At 39.9% G+C, this 18728-nt stretch overlaps 1 protein-coding gene across 9 annotated transcripts in view; it reads right to left on the reverse strand.

Moving 5' to 3' along the window:
• ZNF521 (zinc finger protein 521) overlaps nt 1–18728 on the reverse strand; it is a 272635-nt gene that overhangs the window by 28176 nt on the left and 225731 nt on the right. For 6 of the 9 annotated variants that reach the window (XM_039525125.1, XM_039525124.1, XM_039525122.1 and 3 more), the window contains 3 exons: nt 16406–16471; nt 7021–7152; nt 3833–3948 (listed from right to left, as the gene is read on the reverse strand). In XM_039525125.1, coding sequence (XP_039381059.1) covers nt 3833–3948; nt 7021–7152; nt 16406–16471 — 314 coding nt within the window. Of the gene's footprint in view, nt 1–3832; nt 3949–7020; nt 7153–10779; nt 10794–16405; nt 16472–18728 lie in introns of those variants that run through there. The other 3 variants (XM_039525126.1, XM_039525123.1, XR_005594185.1) reach the window with 2 other exon arrangements.

Here is an 18728-nt window from a genome sequence, read left to right on the forward strand (position 1 = left end):
CTACAGGGAGTCCTAGTTTTTCTGACCAGAAGAATGGTAGCTGTGGATATGGCATTTTCGTAGGGGTGGGGGAGTATAAAATTTGGCACTCCTCATTTTCATTCAGTCTGCTCTTCCAGACGTCAAACAACATGAATCAGATTAGCACAGAAAAAACTCTGCTGTGAAGATCTGGGCCCTATCAAGCTGCATATAAAGCTATAGGAGAGCATAATGCATATATTGTCTGCATTCATGTATTCTCTTCCTTTAAATTGTCATTGTTATATGCATGCGTAAGGCTGCCATCCCCACAGCATCTATTCCCTCTCTGTCTCTTTTTCTTACGTTTCCCTCATCACCCCAGTAACTGAAGTGCATTAAGTGACATGACTAGCATCTGTCACATGTAGTAGGTGCATAATTTTGATGAAATGCAAACAACTGTTCCCAAATATAGTGAACAAATAAATTGTGACCCTTTCACAACACAAGCTTAAAAGGACAGTGATGGAGAAAACATAGCCAGTAGGCTAAATGCTAGGGATTCCCAGAGCCTGCAGCTAGTGGAAAGCCTGAACAAAGAGACGCATCTTAAAATGCATTCTAAATGCGGCCAGGTTCGTGCTTACACATATTTTCAGCAAGAGCAGATTCCAGAAGTGATGGCCTGCTACCTAGAATGCCCTACCCCCAAGTTCCACTGAAGATAGATAGCTGGAGCATAGGACAAGAAGCTGGTGTTCCAGACAAATGCAGGTGGCATGGTGAGACACAGAGGCAGTCTCTGAGGTAACTGAGATCTCATCTATTTAGGGCTTTGTGCAGTAGGTAGTAACCAACATCTTAAAGTCACCCTGAAGTGAATTGGCAACCAACACAAAAAAGAGGGCAGCACAGGTAGAATATGTCTATTTATTCAGATGTACTGTTGCACCCTTCACTGGAAAGCCAGGTGCTTTAATTAATATGAGTTCAAATATGCTGGGGTCAGAGAAAGCCATAAAAACCCTGTCCTAAGCCTTCGGCAGGAGTTATTTCTGAGGGGAGAAGATATTTGATTTGATTTTAATAAAAAAAGAAAAAGCCAGCTGTTTAAAGCTGCTCAGGTTTAGGAAATATTAGCACGTTCCTGAGGAGCTGGATTAGTACGCTGAGGACAGGTGATTATATTATCTATCTTTATTGTAGATGTCATACAGATAGCTGTCTCTCTATATATTATATGCATCAATATTATCTACACTATTTGTTTAATTGGTCTTTTTTCCCAAAAACCTATTTCAGGATCTGCTGTTCATATTTTCTCTTTCTTTTTTTTAATTCCTGTTTCCTTTCACCACTCTTTCCCTCATCTCCTCCATTTCCCCCCTTTGTCTTCTCTTCCCTAGCAGTCTCTCTTTTCTTCCTTTTACCATTTTTCAACTCTCCCTCCTCACCTCGCTATTTGTGCACCTCAGATACTGCAGTAATGAACAACAGAGCTGGTTGAAATTTTCTGACCAAAATTATTTTTAATTCAAAAATGTTGTTTCATCAGAATTGAAGTGTCTGGCAAAAACAGTTTGGTTTCAACAAAATGTTTGATTTTTTTTTAAACAAAAAGAACAAAAAAGGAAACATTTTTATTTGGTTTATCTTCCAATTGAAATTTTTGAGGTGTTGGTTTTTGAAAAAAAAATCGTTCATTAGATGTTTTTGGTAAATTCTCCTTTATCTCTCCCATCAGCCCTAAATCTACTCACAGTTTCCTTAATCCCAACCCCCCATCATCTCCTCCACTGGATTAGATCCTTTCCTTCCCTAATCCACAAATTTGATACTCATTCACCTGCGGCCAGACTTTGTGCGTGAGTTCTGAGCTGGACTCTAAATAAAGCAGTCTTAGCATCTAGGGGATGGCTGGGAGATGTAGCTCAGGTATTTGGGAGCACTACAATTGTGGCCCTCTGCCTTAACTTACATAGATGGCCAGGTAGGATGTTAGGGTGTTTTCACATAGGCAGGAACTGTTAGTGAAGTTGGTGGTGAGCACAATGGCTACCCCCCTCCACTGGACTGCTCGGGTAAGAGGAGAAGAGTACCTTGTAAGGACGACACATTCCCATCTATGGAATGTTCTGATGCAGATGACAGGTGAGCAGATGGCAGCACCCTTACCTCTGACACTGAAAAATGGCCTAAAAGGACAATAGACACCTACTGGAAGACATCAAAACTTGAGTGGGGTGAGAAGAAATATGCTAGGGGAGAAGACTGGGTGGAATGGTATCATGGGGTGCCAGACTAGATGGAAGTGAAGATGGTTTGATCTGGACATGAGGGGAAGAGGGTGCTGGTGTCTGGGGCTAAATCAGAGGTTTTGCCAGAACCAGAACACTGCCACCTTGTCCCGTCTGTCCCTAGACTGATTCCAACCAAAGTTGGGAAACTGAAAATTAAGGCTGACATTCCAGTTTCTCACACAATACGGTTAAACTAAACTGTACAGGCACACCACCACCCAGGCCCACCCACCCACACTAAAAGAGAAATACAACTTGATAGATTTCAATATCCAGTTCTCATACAACATACTGAGGCCTAGTGTAAGCTCTCAAAATCTAATTTCTTTTCTCACATAAGGAATCATTCATACTGTCATTCTGAGTATTAGCATTAAGTTTTAAATACATTAAAATTACAATAATTGACATGCTAAATGAGCGTGCGCACACACCTCCCCCCCCACCCCACTAGCTTCTTACCTCTAATGACAAGGATAAATCTAGCTCTGGTCAAAAGTGAAATAAATGGAGGAGGCTCAGTTAAGCTTCTTACAGACAACAGTCTATGTTATGAAAATTATAAACACCTTCAGTATAGTGCTTTGCACCACACTCTTCAAACGAAGAACATGAAGAGTAAAAAAAACACTATAGTAGAAATATATTTTCTTTATGTCATCAGCACCGATCCCCTTTTAGCAAATGGAGATCCTGGAACTTTGACTTCCAAACACTCTTCTGATAATATTCAAACGTGAATTAAAATTGTTAATGAACATTTGGTACTCTCGTCTTCTGATCTTTATAAATGTGACAGGTCATTTCAGGAGTACTAGCAATGTAATGATCCTTTCCAAGAGAAAGAGAGCAGCTAAATTAGTATATAACCAGGCGTTCTTTTGACCTCTTTCAGAAGGTATACAAGATGTATCCCCCCTCCTTCTGTCCTATTCTTCTCCAACAATAAGAGAGTTCTACTGACCCTACAGACAGTGTACAAGAAGTAGAAGACAATGAAATACTCCTATAACTAATTTTATCTGAAGTTTAATATTTATGGGAGGCTGGATTGACCAGCAGCTGGACATAGGTACAGTATGCTACTGCATTCTGTAGCTTACTCTTCTTTTATTTCCACCTTCTTATGCCGCTCTTTCTTGCTGACTGCCAGAAGGAGAAGAGAACACAAGCTCCATTTTCATTCTTCTATTCACTGGCTGTTTTGGGTGCTAAATAGGAATGCAAGCTGCTCATTTCTCTCCTTTCCTCCCTTAAAATATCAAGAACATCAATTCTGAAACACTCTTGATCTCCACCAAACTACAAAGCAGGAGTCGAATGGTTGCCCCTACTGTCTAGGTTTAAACTAATAAGTCAGATGCTCTGTTATGATAACTCTTACAAGTGGCATGAAATGCTACTCATGTGAGTTATACACAAGTTGTTTTTTGCTCTCTGTTTATATTTTCTCTGGTACCCCCCAACCCATAGTGAAGAGCAAGGAATGCAATGAGCCCAGATACAGAACATATTTGCTCAGTACTGCTACAGCCCCTGAATCCAAGTCCTCTTCATGAATATGGTACCTGCAGCTCTGTTTGGAAGAAGAACTTCTGCGGACACTGCGTGCAGTCGTAGATCTTGTCTTCTTGTCCATGGGCTGAGAAAATATGCTGCTGCAATTTGTTTGCTTGAACAAACACTGAAATGTTAAAACAACAGTGAGCTTTTCATTATTTAATTTCGTAAGTGGAAAGTCATTTGTAAACATTTCACCATTAATGCACAGTAATTCCAAGAGGTAGAATTAAGCTAGTACACTATAATTTCACATTATACTGTTGCACTAATAGGCGCAACCAACACTATTCATCTACACAGTGAGGTCTCTTTTTTAAAAAAGGCATTGTACTAAATGTCTGGTAAAGAGACACCCCCCAAAACAATCAATATAGTTCAAATATAAAGATTTAGAAATGCTATTTTCTCTTACAAATTATTTTAAAATGACCTGAAAGTCACCAAGCATACTATCTTGAAAATGAACACACATGAAACTTATTTCCTAGCAACCAACAGGTCTGGAAAGCATAGGTTCCAAAGCCCCGCTTACTGTATTTGCCTAAAGTTAAAGCTAACAAACAGTTCTGTATTTAAATGTGTTAATGCTAAAAATTATATCCCACAGCTGCAGTGTGGCAATGTCTATGAATGTGAAACAGAACTGCAGGTAAATTCTCTTTGGATACTTTAAGATCAACTCTGCCTACACACTGAATGCAAGGGTTTCAATAATATAAACATGTTCAATTTTAATGACTACAAAACAAGGCCCTAAGACTGTGTAACAGTTTACCTAGGAGACATACTATTAATAATTAAATTGTATATGCCAGAGGCAGTGTTTGGGTTGGCAGCACTGACTTCTGATGGATGCCTGGTGCACTGTGACCTAAAAAAGTTTGCATCTACAATATTAATCTGTATAGGCAGGAAAAGGATTTATTAAAGATGCTGGCATTTGACTTTGACTCCACTCCTAATCATTAAAATTATTCTAATTTCAAGCCAACAAAAAATATTAGAATATTGTTCTTGTGAGTCATACATTTTAATCACTTTTCTCATTACCTTAAAAAAAACTGCTCAGATTCAATTTTCCATATAAAATGTATATTGGTGATTTTTAAATTCTTGTTAATATTCTAGCAAGACATGCTGAAATAATTTAATAGCGCATTGCTAAAAAACCACCACTGTTTACGATTAATGCTCTGTGTCTATTTACCCCATCAGCAAAAAGGAAAAAAGGTTTCACACAGATTGGAATCGACTTAGCTCCATACTCCTTAACGTATTTTCCAAGGCTAGTGGCTCAAACATTAAAAGATTATTTTTTTATCAGGGATCTCGCTCACGTGGAGAATCACCAGTGGAGACCCTTTACAGATGCTAGTTTGTATACTGCATAAAACACCCCCCAAAATGTGTTGTTGTTAAACTCTTGGAATCCTTAGACACACAATATAAGAGTACAAGAAAATCAACTCCTTACATATGTGTGTACCCAAAGACAAGGAAAAAACTGTCGGACAATCAATAATAAAACCAAAAGACAAAGAACTGCCTCACTGAAAGAATTATTGAACGCAGATGCCTAACAGGCAAACTGTTGAAGGCAGAACTATACACAGACTCAGACAGGACTACGGCAAGCTGTGCAGTGAAAATGAACTATATATTTTTAAATTTTATAATTCAACAGAAATATGTAACCTGAACAAAGTGAGGTAATAATCAGTGCCAGCCACTCTATCTGCAAGAAGAAAAACTCAACTTTAATTTTCTTTTGTAGGGTGTACTTAAGGTTTATTGGGAGGGGAGCTGCCAAACAAAGAGGGATAAAATGAAGGTATTAAGGAGTCTATTTGCCTATCAATACACAGGCTTAACTCCCATTAATGGAGAACAGAAACCTTGAATGGCTTCCAAAATTAGCATGCTATTGATAGAAGAATACCCTAAGTGTGTTTTGTCATGTTTTGCTATAGATCTGCAACAGTCTCAGATTTTCATTTTATAAAGCAAATTATGCACTTATGATACATATTAACACTTGTGATTTAGGGCAGTGTTTCCCAAACTTGGGACGCCGCTTGTGTAGGGAAAGCCCCTGGTGGGCTGGGCTGGTTTGTTTACCTGCCGTGTCCGCAGGTCCGGCCGATTGCGGCTCCCAGTGACCGCAGTTTGCTGCTCCAGGCCAATGGGATCTGCTGGAAACGGCGGCCAGTACGTCCCTTGGCCCGCGCCGCTTCTAGCAGCTCCCATTGGCCTGGAGCAGCGAACCGTGGCCAGTGGGAGCCGCAATTGGCTGGACTTGTGGACGCAGCAGGTAAATAAACCTGCCCGGACCGCCAGACGCTTTCCCTACACAAGCGGTGTCCCAAGTTTGGGAACCACTGACTTAGGGTATAATTTTAGAAAACAGTCTGATAAAAAAAAAAAAGGCCTATTGCCCTTTAAAAAAAAGTCTGTGTGCATCCTTTGAATGTGTTCTCATTTTCAAGAACAATCGGGGGTAAATTTTATCCACCATTTTTCTGTCCCTCATTATAGGTCAAATCTTGTACTCCTTAGTCCTTCTAGGCCAAGTCACTCTCTCAGCTAGGTTTATACCAATGCATATCTATTGACTTGAGAGGAACTAAACCACATTTAGACCCGTGTAACTGAGAGCTTGGTCCTGTGTAAGGAGTGCAAAATTTCCCCAAAAGCAAATTATGAAGGTTCTCCTTTTCTAGTGCCAACAACTAAATTAAACTGGAGCATTACTGTTGGTCCAAAGGAGAACACTGCAGCATGCTTTTGGGGCCAAAGTCATCACTCCTTACCCAAGTTCTGCTCTCATTTACCACATTTTCTATAACTGGACAGTATATCTGGATGGTCATTTTTCTCCTTGGCAAGTTCAGAACATAACAGTGATAAAACCGAGGTGTATGAATGTAACAATCAGTTTTGCAATTCTGAAAATACAAAGTTCTGATAAATAACTTTGAAATGCAATTCATGTAGATGCATGCCTGACCTTCCATCAAGCCTGATTTCTTAAACAGTTTCTAATCGATATTACTAATGAGCACAAATCTAATATTGCATCCCAAAACTGACCTAAAGTCGTAACATGACATAAATACTAAGGGCCATATAAATGAAAGTTCTGTATGCATAGGCTTAGGGCATGACAAGGAATGTACTGATCCCATCCGCCTACCTGTAAAGCAGACTGGACATTTGAAGGTGCCCCCCATTCCTTCAAAGCTGTGTTCTATCAGGTGGCACTGAAGTTTGGCAGGCGAGTCAAATGTTTGATTGCAGAGTTTACATTCATGGTTCAATCCTTCGTCTAGTGGAGAAATCAAAAGGAAGGTGAGATTCATCATGGCTATTACAAAGTGCCAAGTCCAATATGATCTATGGACTGAACAGTTTTTTGTTTATCTAGACCTGATAAACCAGATGCCCCTAAAATCTATGGCTTCTGAAATATTCTTCATCTGCAAGGTTTAGGAGCATACAAAGCCAAAGATTTGGTACATATAATTGTCATTGGATAGAAATGCAGATGTATTAGATTTCACTAAGAAACTAGCTCTGGGACAGGGAATATACATCCCTAACAAACCCACCCAATCACAAATGAATATATTTCCAAAGGAGTGCACAAGGAATTAAGTGTTTGGCTTCTATCAGCAAAGATGTGAATTGTGTGCTTAAATGATCCTTCTGCCACTCTCAGTGGTATTCCCCCCAGCCAGCATGACAATGCATAGGCTTCAACCACAAACCAGTTTTTTATAACCTATATAACGCCCCACTCCAGTTTTCCCTTCTCACTCCAGCTCCTAGTTTCTCTCACAGACAGCTACCAAACTCATACCAATTTTTCTAGGCTCTCAATACCCTTTTGGATAATCATAGATTTTTTTCCTTTACTCATTATTTTTCCTAGAGGCTCAGAAGCCCCTCACTGTTCCCTGACATAGGCTTTCCGGGTGATATTACATGGCCTTAAAACCCTTTCCACTGCCACCTAGAGGTTCCCCATGCTTTCTTCCACTCTCTTCCACAGGCATCACTCCTAGCTTTAGGCAGTGAATGGCTCTCCTACTTAGAAACAGTTGCTAAGTAAGATACGGCTTCCAGCCCTATTGCAGAGGGGTCAATTCCCATAGCACGGCTTAGAAAAGGTCCTTCTGTATGTCACTAGTGTGTTACAACAAATAACATTGATCTAGCAGGTAAATACAATATTTGATTACTAAAAATCAAACAATAACACACAGCTTGGCAACCAACTAATCTCTACAACATTTCTTAGGTAAAAAAATGATTTAGGAAAGCCCTCTCTCTATCTCAAATATATAAATGTCAAACTGTCTACCTTCTGCTTAAAACAACACTGCCTAGAGTGATTAGTAAGCATAATGACCAACATGCCAGATTGATAACTGCTGTCGATAGTGAATAGAACATACATAACACACACGGGCTTTTTTGTTTGTTTAATTATATTAGAAAATTCTTCCAATTAATTTAAAGAAAACATGTAATGGAACCTGTAAACTGAATGGTGTCATACAGTCAGTGTCTCAACCTATCCCTTAATAACTAACCAGAATTGAAATCATTTTCAGTTGTCTGCCTGGTGTTTTTGTTAGGCTGAATTACTCTGAAGGTTAAATTCAGCCTTGGTATAAGCAAGCACCAGGATAAGAATTTGGGGGGGGGGGGGGAGGAAGGGGAAGGGAGGGAATAAAGTGTAACTAAGCTACTCAGGACATTCTAAATTTTAAAATTTCATAAGAGGAAAAGTCCATTGTGTATTTGGGGCTGTAGCAAATTCTTCTTGAATATAATTATCTAAACGGTTTATGAATTCTTCATATTGAGAAGATTCATATTGAGAAGGTGTAGAGCAAAACCTACAAAGCCATAAGGATTATACTTTATCTTAGGGGTTCTCTCAATTAAGTAATCAGCATTAATAATACAGGCATGCACATAACTTTGCTTTTCCAACAGGATAAAACCATGTTTTTAACTTAGCTGTGAATATAGAAACTTTTGGTCCTATTTTGGCTCTTTAAAATTATTGCTTATATGCTTCTCTTTCCCCTTCTCCCTTCTTGTCAGTCATCATGCAGCAGGATAGAGATTCACAGGGATAGCCAGGCACACACCAACAAGCAGAGTTTTAGCTTTTCCCATAGCAATTTGTTTTTGTTCTTTACAAAGTCCTTTATTAAAACACTGCTAGATTTTCCTATCTAACTTCACACACTGAAACAGTGATCATAGTGTATTGAAATGGCTCATCTATCTTGGGAGACTATATATGCTAGGGTCAGAAGATCATAACTTGCTTGTGCACAAAGTTCATGTATCTAACTTCACCGTGATCTGTGCTCTGCTGGATGCCTGGTATTCTATCCAAAATTGTTCTAGAAGCCTAGTGCATAGATGGGAAGGGGGGGAAGGAGAGGGCTATCTGAGCTGTGACATCTTTTATAAATCAGTGTATATAAATTAATAAATATTGAACCCAAAACATCTTCCATCCTCAGTGGGGATGCTCAGTTTTAGTGGATACTCAAGAAGCTGCCTAGGTTTTTCATCCTTCTGCCAACACTGCCAACCCTCTTTAGATTCTGGAATTGCTGTTCAAAGATAAGCCCTGCTCCATCTAATCACCACAAGGGTGGGCAAGAAGCCAAAAAACATCTGTTTGGAGGAGGAGAAAAAGGGTTTAAAGGCAGCAGCATGCACAGAACTCAGCCACCAAGAGGACTGGAGAGGATTTCTCCATCCCAGCCCAATGGCTACCATGATGGAGGACAGCTGTGTAAACACAGCAGGACAGGGCCTGAAACAGTAGCCAAAGTACTGGACACCCTGCCCGATACAAGACAATTAAGAGGTATAGTCATAACATGTGATGCACGTTTTACAAGGTACTCTCCCACAAACAGGCAGGCTCCAGCAGTGGGTGCTGCCGAAGAAGAATGTATTCTCAGCAGCCTCACACAAAGCTGGTGCTTCTCTTTCTGAAGATCCTGAACTGGCATTCTCCACCCCTCCCCCACTAGGAAATAGGTATTGTCATATTAGATCTGACCAAACATCCACCTACCCAGTATCCTTTCTCCGACACTGGCCAGTACAGGTATTTCAGAGAAAATCCCAATAATGGACAATTATGCACTAAGAAGCCTATGGGGGAAGTTTCTTTGTCAACCTGTCCATGCTGATGTACAGACTCACAGCAAGTGGGACAAAGGGAGCTCATTCCTGGCTCTTTCACCCATCAAGGTGAAAATAATCAATGCCGAGCCTTGAGACACAGAGTTAGCATTGGCAAATTAATGGTGCTAGTCATTCTATACCAATAGCACCTTGAAGGGAAATTTCTCAAAACATCCCAAGGGGATATGGATTCCTGAACTGAGATACTGGGATATAGCGGAATTCAAACAAGAATGGGATATGGAATTCTCCTTGCATGGTCCACAATAATTATCTTAATTAAACATGCCAAATTCTGATTTGAATTCTGATTTGAAGAATACCTAATTTTGGCTAATACAATGTTTTTACTTGTTCAAGAAGAAGTTGGTCCCTGTTAAAAATATGACTGTTATATTTCCAGTATCCCTGAGATCTGTTGGTTACAAACATTAAAATTACTTAGCCTGCTTTATATTGCAAATTTCATTTTCCTAAAGGCTTATAAAAAGGGATTAAAAAGTTCATTTCACCCACTCACCTCTGGCAATGGGTAACTTCCCCAGGCAAGAACCATCAATGTCTGCAGAATCTAAGCTTTCTGTTAAAAAATAAATGTGCCTAGCCCTTACAGTTATGAAGATCACATTTAAAACGCGAACAAATTTGTTTTCTTCCTACGTCTGTAGCTTTGGGGTTTTCTTTACAAGGGACAATTTTTTCACTCCAATATTGACATAAAACTCACCGTGTGCTCCACTCCTGGAATAAATGGGAAATTTCCACTTATTAAATTCAAGAATGTGAGAGGGCATAACTTAAATTTAAGAGGAAGGAACATAGTTAGCACATAGCACTGGATTAGGAGTCATGAGTTCTGGGGTTTCCCAGCTCTGCTACTGACTTATTGTGTGACCTTGGGCAAATCAGTTATTCTGTTTCGGATTATCCATCAATAAAACAGGTATAGTAGTTTTTACCTAACTCTCAAGGCTGTTATGAGGTTACTTAATTAGTGACTAATTATGGCTTTTAATAAGACTACCATGACAGAGGAGGGGCTTTGCATCAATGCTAGAGCCTACAGGCATTTTGGCACAGTGACTGCTGAGACACACAGAAGACCTCTGGAAACACCAAGGGAGCACACATCAAGGTGATCTTTGCCTTTCAAAGATGCAGTGCGTGTGTGTGTGAGTGCGGACACTGTCCCCTTCCCACATTTCTACTGGTTTTGGTGTGACAGCTAGTGCAGAGGAGGGCTAGGTCATTGCTCTGCCCTGCTCTGCTTCCTATGGAGAATTCAGTAGTGTCGCTAGTGCTGTATCTCCCTCTGGTATACAAGAACAGGCTGGGGTTGTGGACACTCCTTGTGGAGGTATAAGGGAGAGAAAAAGGGAGTTGGAAAGATTTCTTGAGTCTTCTTACATACTTGTGCATGGCCAGCCACAATCTGGCTCTTATTTAGCAGGCAATTTGCTAAGGCACTACAACAGTGCACAAAGTATTACATCATTAATAAATAAAGGGCCAGTGAAATGCCACATTTTCAGTTTACATTTGGGATAAATCTGAAATGCAGTGGAGTGTCAGAATACAGTCCAAGAGGCCTTCTTCCCCACACGAGAGAGCTGCTATTCTTCGAGTAAGAGCAGGGGAAAAAAAGTGCTGAACAGCTTTAAAAAATTCAATCAAAATAATCTTCTGCTCTTTAGAAAGGTGGCGGCTGACAGTAATTGGAAAATACTGTCTGACTCATTTATTAAAGTGAGATTCAGAGTCAATTGATTTAATAACCATTAGAATATTCTATTAAGGGCATAATAGGTTGGCACAGCCCTATTTTTTATTGAGAGTTATAGGTAAGAAATAAGCAATGCTAAGGAATTCTAGACAACCACTATATGGATTAAATTTAGAATACTGCTTGCAACATAGGTATTAAAGCACCAACTATCAAGAGGAGGAATAGGAAAGTACATTACAGTGCAAATGAGTTAGCTGAACAATGAGAAAGAAATTAACCTATAATATAAAACCTACACTTTTCCAAATCAAACAGAAAACCGTACCTTGCAGTCCCTGGTGTTGGCACATTGAAAAACAAGTCAGTATGTCCTTCACGTTATAGATCCGATAACTCCATAAGGGAGTTAACAACAAAGTGCCCACTGTATATCACAAAACTGAGATTTAAAAATGCACCTACATGTGAGGTAAGACATGGTTAAAGCCTAACAACATCAATGAGGATGGCTTACCCAATGCTGGAAGATAATTTAATTTGACGCATGCAGAATCTCTGGCTAAGTAAATTATTTCCATTTATAATCTTTACTCAGATGATACATAAATGTAAACATGAATACATTCCAAATAAAAGTGTGTAATATTCATATAAATATTTAAGATTTACACAAATATTAAACGTTTCAATGGATGTAGGCAGATTGTAATTGAGGTGCAGCCCATTACCTTAAGCAGCTAACCAGCTATAAAAACAAACAACAAAATCCATCTTGAAGCTGAACATACACTCACATTCAAAGCTGCAGGCTATCTGCTAAAAATCCTCTCTCTTACCATTCAATAGCTACATCTGCTAATTTGTTACTTTTATTCCAGAGATAAAGTTGTAACATTCTGGTTGTTCAGACCCATCAAAGTTCTGAACTCCAACACAGAACTTGTTATTTCACTGAAGACAGTGACATTTCAATATAAACTTTAAACAAGGGAAGCAGCCTGTGTGTGTCCCAAGTTTATGCTTCTTTCTTGTCAATAAAAACAAAAATCTAGTGTGGCTACAAGCAAATTGTTCGGTGGTTGACTCACATGCAGTTGTTAAGTTGGTAACCACTGGGGGCCCCCTTATATTGTCCGATCAACACTACAGCCATCACTGAAAACCAATTTGTATCAGTTTATAAGTAGGACTCTCTCTCATTCACCTTCCAGGCTGTCCAGAAGGGTCCTTCTGCCTCTTACATTGACAATCTATCAGCTAAGGTCGAAAGATATGAACTCCTCCTGGTAAAGCTCCTGATCAGAATAGGAGTAAACTCTGCCCTCTGCATAAAACACAGGAACCAAATGGCATGAAGTTCCTGTAATTTTCCAGCTCAAAACTGTGTACAGCTACAGTGTGTTTTCTTTTTTAACCAAGCAAACTATGCCCTAAACCTTCCCCTTCACTTTGCTTCTCCTCTTCCCTGAGTTAATTTCACAGCACACATTTATAAGCCAGGGGTCTAAGGAGTAATGAAGAAATGGCACAGATGACAAAGCTAACCCCTTGGCTACAACAGCTTGCACTAAAAACCAGAGTAGAAAAAATAAGCAGTACTGCATCGTAATTTGCAATGCATATGTCGACCCAATTGTTTCTGAGTTTACATATTTGTGTCACTGGTGTTTATTTTTTAATGACGAAGTGCAGAGTTCACAACTGCTACACAAATACAAAAATGTCTTTATTTTGTTATAAATAATTTCATTGCTATTTCAAACCCAGCTAATAACTGTAACTCTTAAGCCCCTGCTATAAAAAAGAACTTCTAGTGTTTGAATATCAGGTAGGCCTTTTCTCCACCTGGTTAAAGAGGACACAATTACTCTATAAAAACTTGATGCTGAACTGAACATTGCCTGACGAGTTCTAGCATCATGTTTATCATTTCTCCCTGATTAAAACAGAGCTTCTGTCATTTTTAATTTCTCAAACATTATCACACCACCCGCCCCAAGACAAAAACCACAATCCACCAAGGTGTTAATTCTGAAAAGCACAGGAGTAAAGTGATAAAGAAATAGATGTACTAAAGCCAAAGGATACAGCTGGAATTTGCTGAAAGGAAATGTTTACAGCACTGAAAGAACTACCACTGAAAAAAGTCTAATAAAAAGTCTAAATGAAGTCCCATCCTGTTCTGCTAGGCTAGGAGCATAGGGTCTGAGTGGGCAACAGAATTACAGTCAGGAGTGTCCTGTCATATTCAGGAAAGCTGACCACTTTGCTCACATTGGGGGGTGGGGGGGAAGGACTTCATGCCCTCCTCACCCCTTTCTTCATCATAATATAATAGTGCCATGCATTAACATCACTGAAGTTAGGGCTGTGTCAGCGTTGGCATTTATTCTCAATCCAATTCTAAATCAGTCTGTGACTTGGCCATAAAAAGTTAGCTCAGCATGGAAACCTGGCATGCCTTGGGTGACATCTCCTCCTCCTTTTTCAAATAAAAAAAAAGGACATTTAGGGCAAGATTGTGCCTACCTGTGAGTGGGTATACGGAACGGAGTTAGGGCAAAGCTGTAAGGAGCCTTCCCCATCTTATGCACATGCTTAGCAGCCATGCAAAATCCTACTCCTGTCATCCACGAGTCACACAGGCAATTTAGCCTTCCCAAATGGGGCGAAGAAAGGCCGGGCAAGGACCGGCTATGTCTCTTCCCCCTCCTGTGTATGTTGGCCATTGGAACTGTACCAGTACTGGAGAGGAGAGAACATGTGCATTGGACCCTGTGAAATGGTGGTGCTGGGACACTCAGGCTTCAGCTCCAATAGTGCTCCCAGAGGCATTGTGCACTATGGCCTATTTTATGACTAAGGAACACTGCAGCTTTTTGTAGAGTATTGCTAATGCCCCTTTGAGGAACAGCCACCAGGAGAAGGGTGCTGATTGATGGAGCAACAAGCACTAGAATCCACCTCCTCAATTAAAGCAAAAAGTTCATCTCTCCAGGGCCAGATTTTGAAATGAACTCTGCTTAAGGGAAAACCAGTCTGCTGCATCTCTCACTCCACTGTATTTCTGTCTGAAGCAAGGGATGCATTTCACTTCACCAACTGTTCACTTTTTGTGCTTGGTTGCACTCACTTTGGCTGCATGTAAGTGAATTCTTCTTACTACAAGTGCCTTTAGCACTGTACATTGATTAAATCCCAAAATGCCTAACCAGTCAGGTTGGTTAAAATAAAAAAGGATTAATTCCATATCTAATAGTCTAACTTCTTAATAACTATCATATTTTCATCTCAAATAAGAGAGATTTCCATGTAGCAAATGCCCTTTCCAGGCATCTGGCTACTAGGAGAGAGTTCAAGAATTCAGCAACTAAGTTAGTCACCATGTTATGGGACACAATTTGTTACTTCTTGCCTGTAACTGCACCAGAACAAGGTATTTAGTTCTGTTTTTTTTTTAAATCTGCGTTGCATCACATAGCATGTACACATCACAAGGTTACACAACATCACTGCTATGCAGTCTTCTGTGACATGGCATATTCTGCAAATACTTTTCAAAATGTTTTCTTCTTGCTATTAGAAGAAATTAAAGGCACCATTAAGAAAAAGCTGGAGTTTATGAGTTATTTGTAGCAGTATGAATCATTCAAATGTACTTCTAGCTTAATACTACCTCTTCAAAATGCTCTATGAGCATAAACCAAAGACTTAAAGAGACTGATCTGGCAAATGCCTGCACATTTGAGTAACTAACTCAGGGCTTGGCTACACTTACAAATTTGCAGCGCTGCAGCAGGGTGTGAAAACACTGCAGCTGCAACCTGCGGCGCGCGGCGCTGCGCGTAAAGCAGCAGCCCCCAGCCCCAGCCGCCCAGCGCCCCCCTCCGCTCGCCCTATCCCACAGGAGAGGGGGACAGGAGCTGCTGGGGAGTTTTTTTCTCCAGCTGGGCGCTTGACACACACACTTAGCGCTCAAAGCAGCAGCGCAGCGCTGCCGCGGCAGCGCGTTGAAATGCAAGTGTAGCCAAAGCCTCAGATGAGCAGTTCTCCTGGCTTACATGAACCTGTTCATGTGAGCAGATAACTCAGAAATTTGTGAGGTCAGGCCTTTTTAACTGAAGCATGTTAAGTGACTGATCCTTCTTCCATTGAAGAAAATGGAAAATCTCTCACTAAATTTAGCTGGAGAAGGATCAAGCCCTAGATAATTTGTACAAGGCCACAACACAATCAGTTTCAGTCAAGATTAGAATTTTGCAATTCCTTGCTCTCAATCCTGTGCTGAGGCCATGTTTCTCCCTGAAAAGAAAGTTTCTTGTACCAACCTTTCTACAGTAAAATAAAATTATAATTCGAACTGTTCAGAGACTGGCTGGGCAAAGTACTTATTAACAATTTAATCAAACCATGGGGGAAAAAAATAATAAAAATGTCACATTTGTATTCAGAAGAATTAAGAACAGAGTAATATAAGTCAAAAACTTTTGGTTTTTAGTATTGTGCATTCATTTTAAATGTGATTTTTTTTTCTTGCTGTGTTGGATGTAATTTTTTGTTGTTGTTGTTGTTCATGTTTTCTGCTTGGAGAGGTAGCTTTCTCTGTTGTTTGATGTTAAATACCTACTAGTAATGCCCACCCGTCTGGGACTTCTGGAACTGGTGGAAGTACAGGTATATCTACCTTCGAGTACTGCACAAAAAAAACACAAATTGGTAAAATTGAAAGAGGATATTTCATGCAGCATAAACTAAATGCAACCTGTTGTAAAGTTAGGTCTACAGGGAAAACATCTTCTAGCACTGAGACAGTCGAATAGTCAATATTAATTCCACATAGCAGTGGACCAGCAGCATGAGCTATGTACCGTACACAACTCTCATCAGGTATTTTTTGTTCTGAGTGTATAGCAAGGTCAGAGCCTTCCTTTTTTGGCACAAAGCCACTAGTTGTCTGAAGGAGAAAATCTCTAAATGCTGAAAAGCCGTTTATCCAAGATGCAAAGAATGACCAGCTTCCTCTTAGAGAGACAGAGAGAGAGAGAGAAATAGACTAGAACAGGACTTCTTTGCATTTCTGAACATTATGGATACCTAGAATGAAAAGTATTACACTTCCTGCTGTTTAATTATATGAAAAGCCAGGCACTGTTGACAATTTTTTTTCAAAGCTGAATGCAGTATGAGAACTGTTGCTTACTGACTTCTTGTTACAAATGTAGAGGACCTTTTGAAGAAGTGAACAGCAGTAGCTGGAATATTGATTTAGAACTTCAGCTCAATTAGAGATGTGCCAACCTTCTGCCCTCTCCACCACCCTGACCCCTCCAAAAATAGGAGAAAAAAGTGTGGAATGGGCACTTGAGGCCCTCAGAGCTGTGCTTAATTTACACTGGAACGGGGCTTTTAAACTAGACTCTTTTCTCCTAGCCCAACTGAACCAGTTTGAAGAATTTTTCTTGTTCAGAATATTATTAAAGTTATTTAGTTCCACTTAACGAGGTGTAACCTTTGTATTTTTTTAGTCTAATTTGCTATTTTTCTGTTTAGGAAAATATGAGAAAGCTCAATTTCAGCTTCATTTAACTTTCACATATTTCTGTATTTGATCCCATTATACAGTAACATAGGCAGCTTTAGGCTCCCCTGACAAAAAGGGCTAGAGTCTGTTCTCACTTACTGTGCTGTAAATCTGATGATACTCTATTGGTTACATGGATTTACACTGGCGAGCAGAATTGTTCCCAAACAAACTGAAGAGTTCCCTGCATTGAAGAGTTTCCCAGTGTCTCGAAAAGACATACAATAATCAGGGCTGATTCGCTTTTTCTTATGTGGTATGCACTGTGTTGTGATCTTTGTAAATTTATGGCTTCAGGCTGGCCGTCATTTAAATACATATTTATTAAGGACCCAAACTATAGCCCCTCTCTAGAGCCCGCCAAAAAGCAGAGTTTAGAAATACCCAGTGAGCTCTAAAAAGGCAGAAACAAACAGAGAGGGGACTGGAGAGGACAAAAAGCATAGAAGAGGAGGAACACAAACAACTGCAGAGAGGCAAAGGCAGATAAAGGTTAGGGAAGGGGGAGGAAATACTGTAGACAGGAAGAGGCAGGGAAGAGGTAAGTGGGAAAAACAAGGAGCCACTGTAAAGGGGTGGGGTGCGGTAGAAGGAAAGTCAATAGAGAAGAAGAAGAAGAAGAAGAAGAAGAAGGAAAATGGGGCCACAGGGAGGAAGAGTAGATGTGACAAGAAAAGCTCAAGGATGAGAAGAGGTGGAGAAGGAAGAAAAGAAGAGAAGTGGGGACAGGGCAGAGAAGCCCTGGGGGTTGGGGGGGGGGAAGGGAAGATGCACAAGAAAATCTTGATTTGATCCACATTCAAATTTTATTGGAGAAACGCTCAAAAGCATTCATCTCCAGACAGAACTCTGGCAATTTACTGCAGCTCCAATGGCAATAATGATAAATGCATTTTTTTACAGCCAAATGGCTCAAGCAGCCGACAACGTTACCGCTACATAATTAATAACAATAAGCAATTAAAGAGAACAGCAGGTTACAACTATAAGGCATCAAAATATATTAGCAAAGGACAAAAATACATCACAGTTATGAGAAAAATAAATGTACAGTCTTTGAGGCCAATGTACATCCTCTCTTATGGGTAAAACTTGTAGAGCCAGAGGAAAATGTAGCCTGGCATTAAACTACTATGAGGTGATTAACATCACGCCAAAACCAAATAACACTTCTAATGCTCTGAGGAAATTTGAAACGTGATATGAGAAACATGACTGTAACAGCAAGAGAGAGTTTGCTGACCACTATATGGCATTAAACTTTTACTGCGAAATACTCTAATAAATAACTTACAAGACTGCATTTGTTGGCTCAAATATTTTCAGAAAGGTCCAACGAGTTTTTCTTTTTCTTGTTAATTTAAATAAG

This window comes from Mauremys reevesii, linkage group 2 (genome assembly GCF_016161935.1).
Source record: "Mauremys reevesii isolate NIE-2019 linkage group 2, ASM1616193v1, whole genome shotgun sequence".
Taxonomy (NCBI): domain Eukaryota; kingdom Metazoa; phylum Chordata; order Testudines; family Geoemydidae; genus Mauremys; species Mauremys reevesii.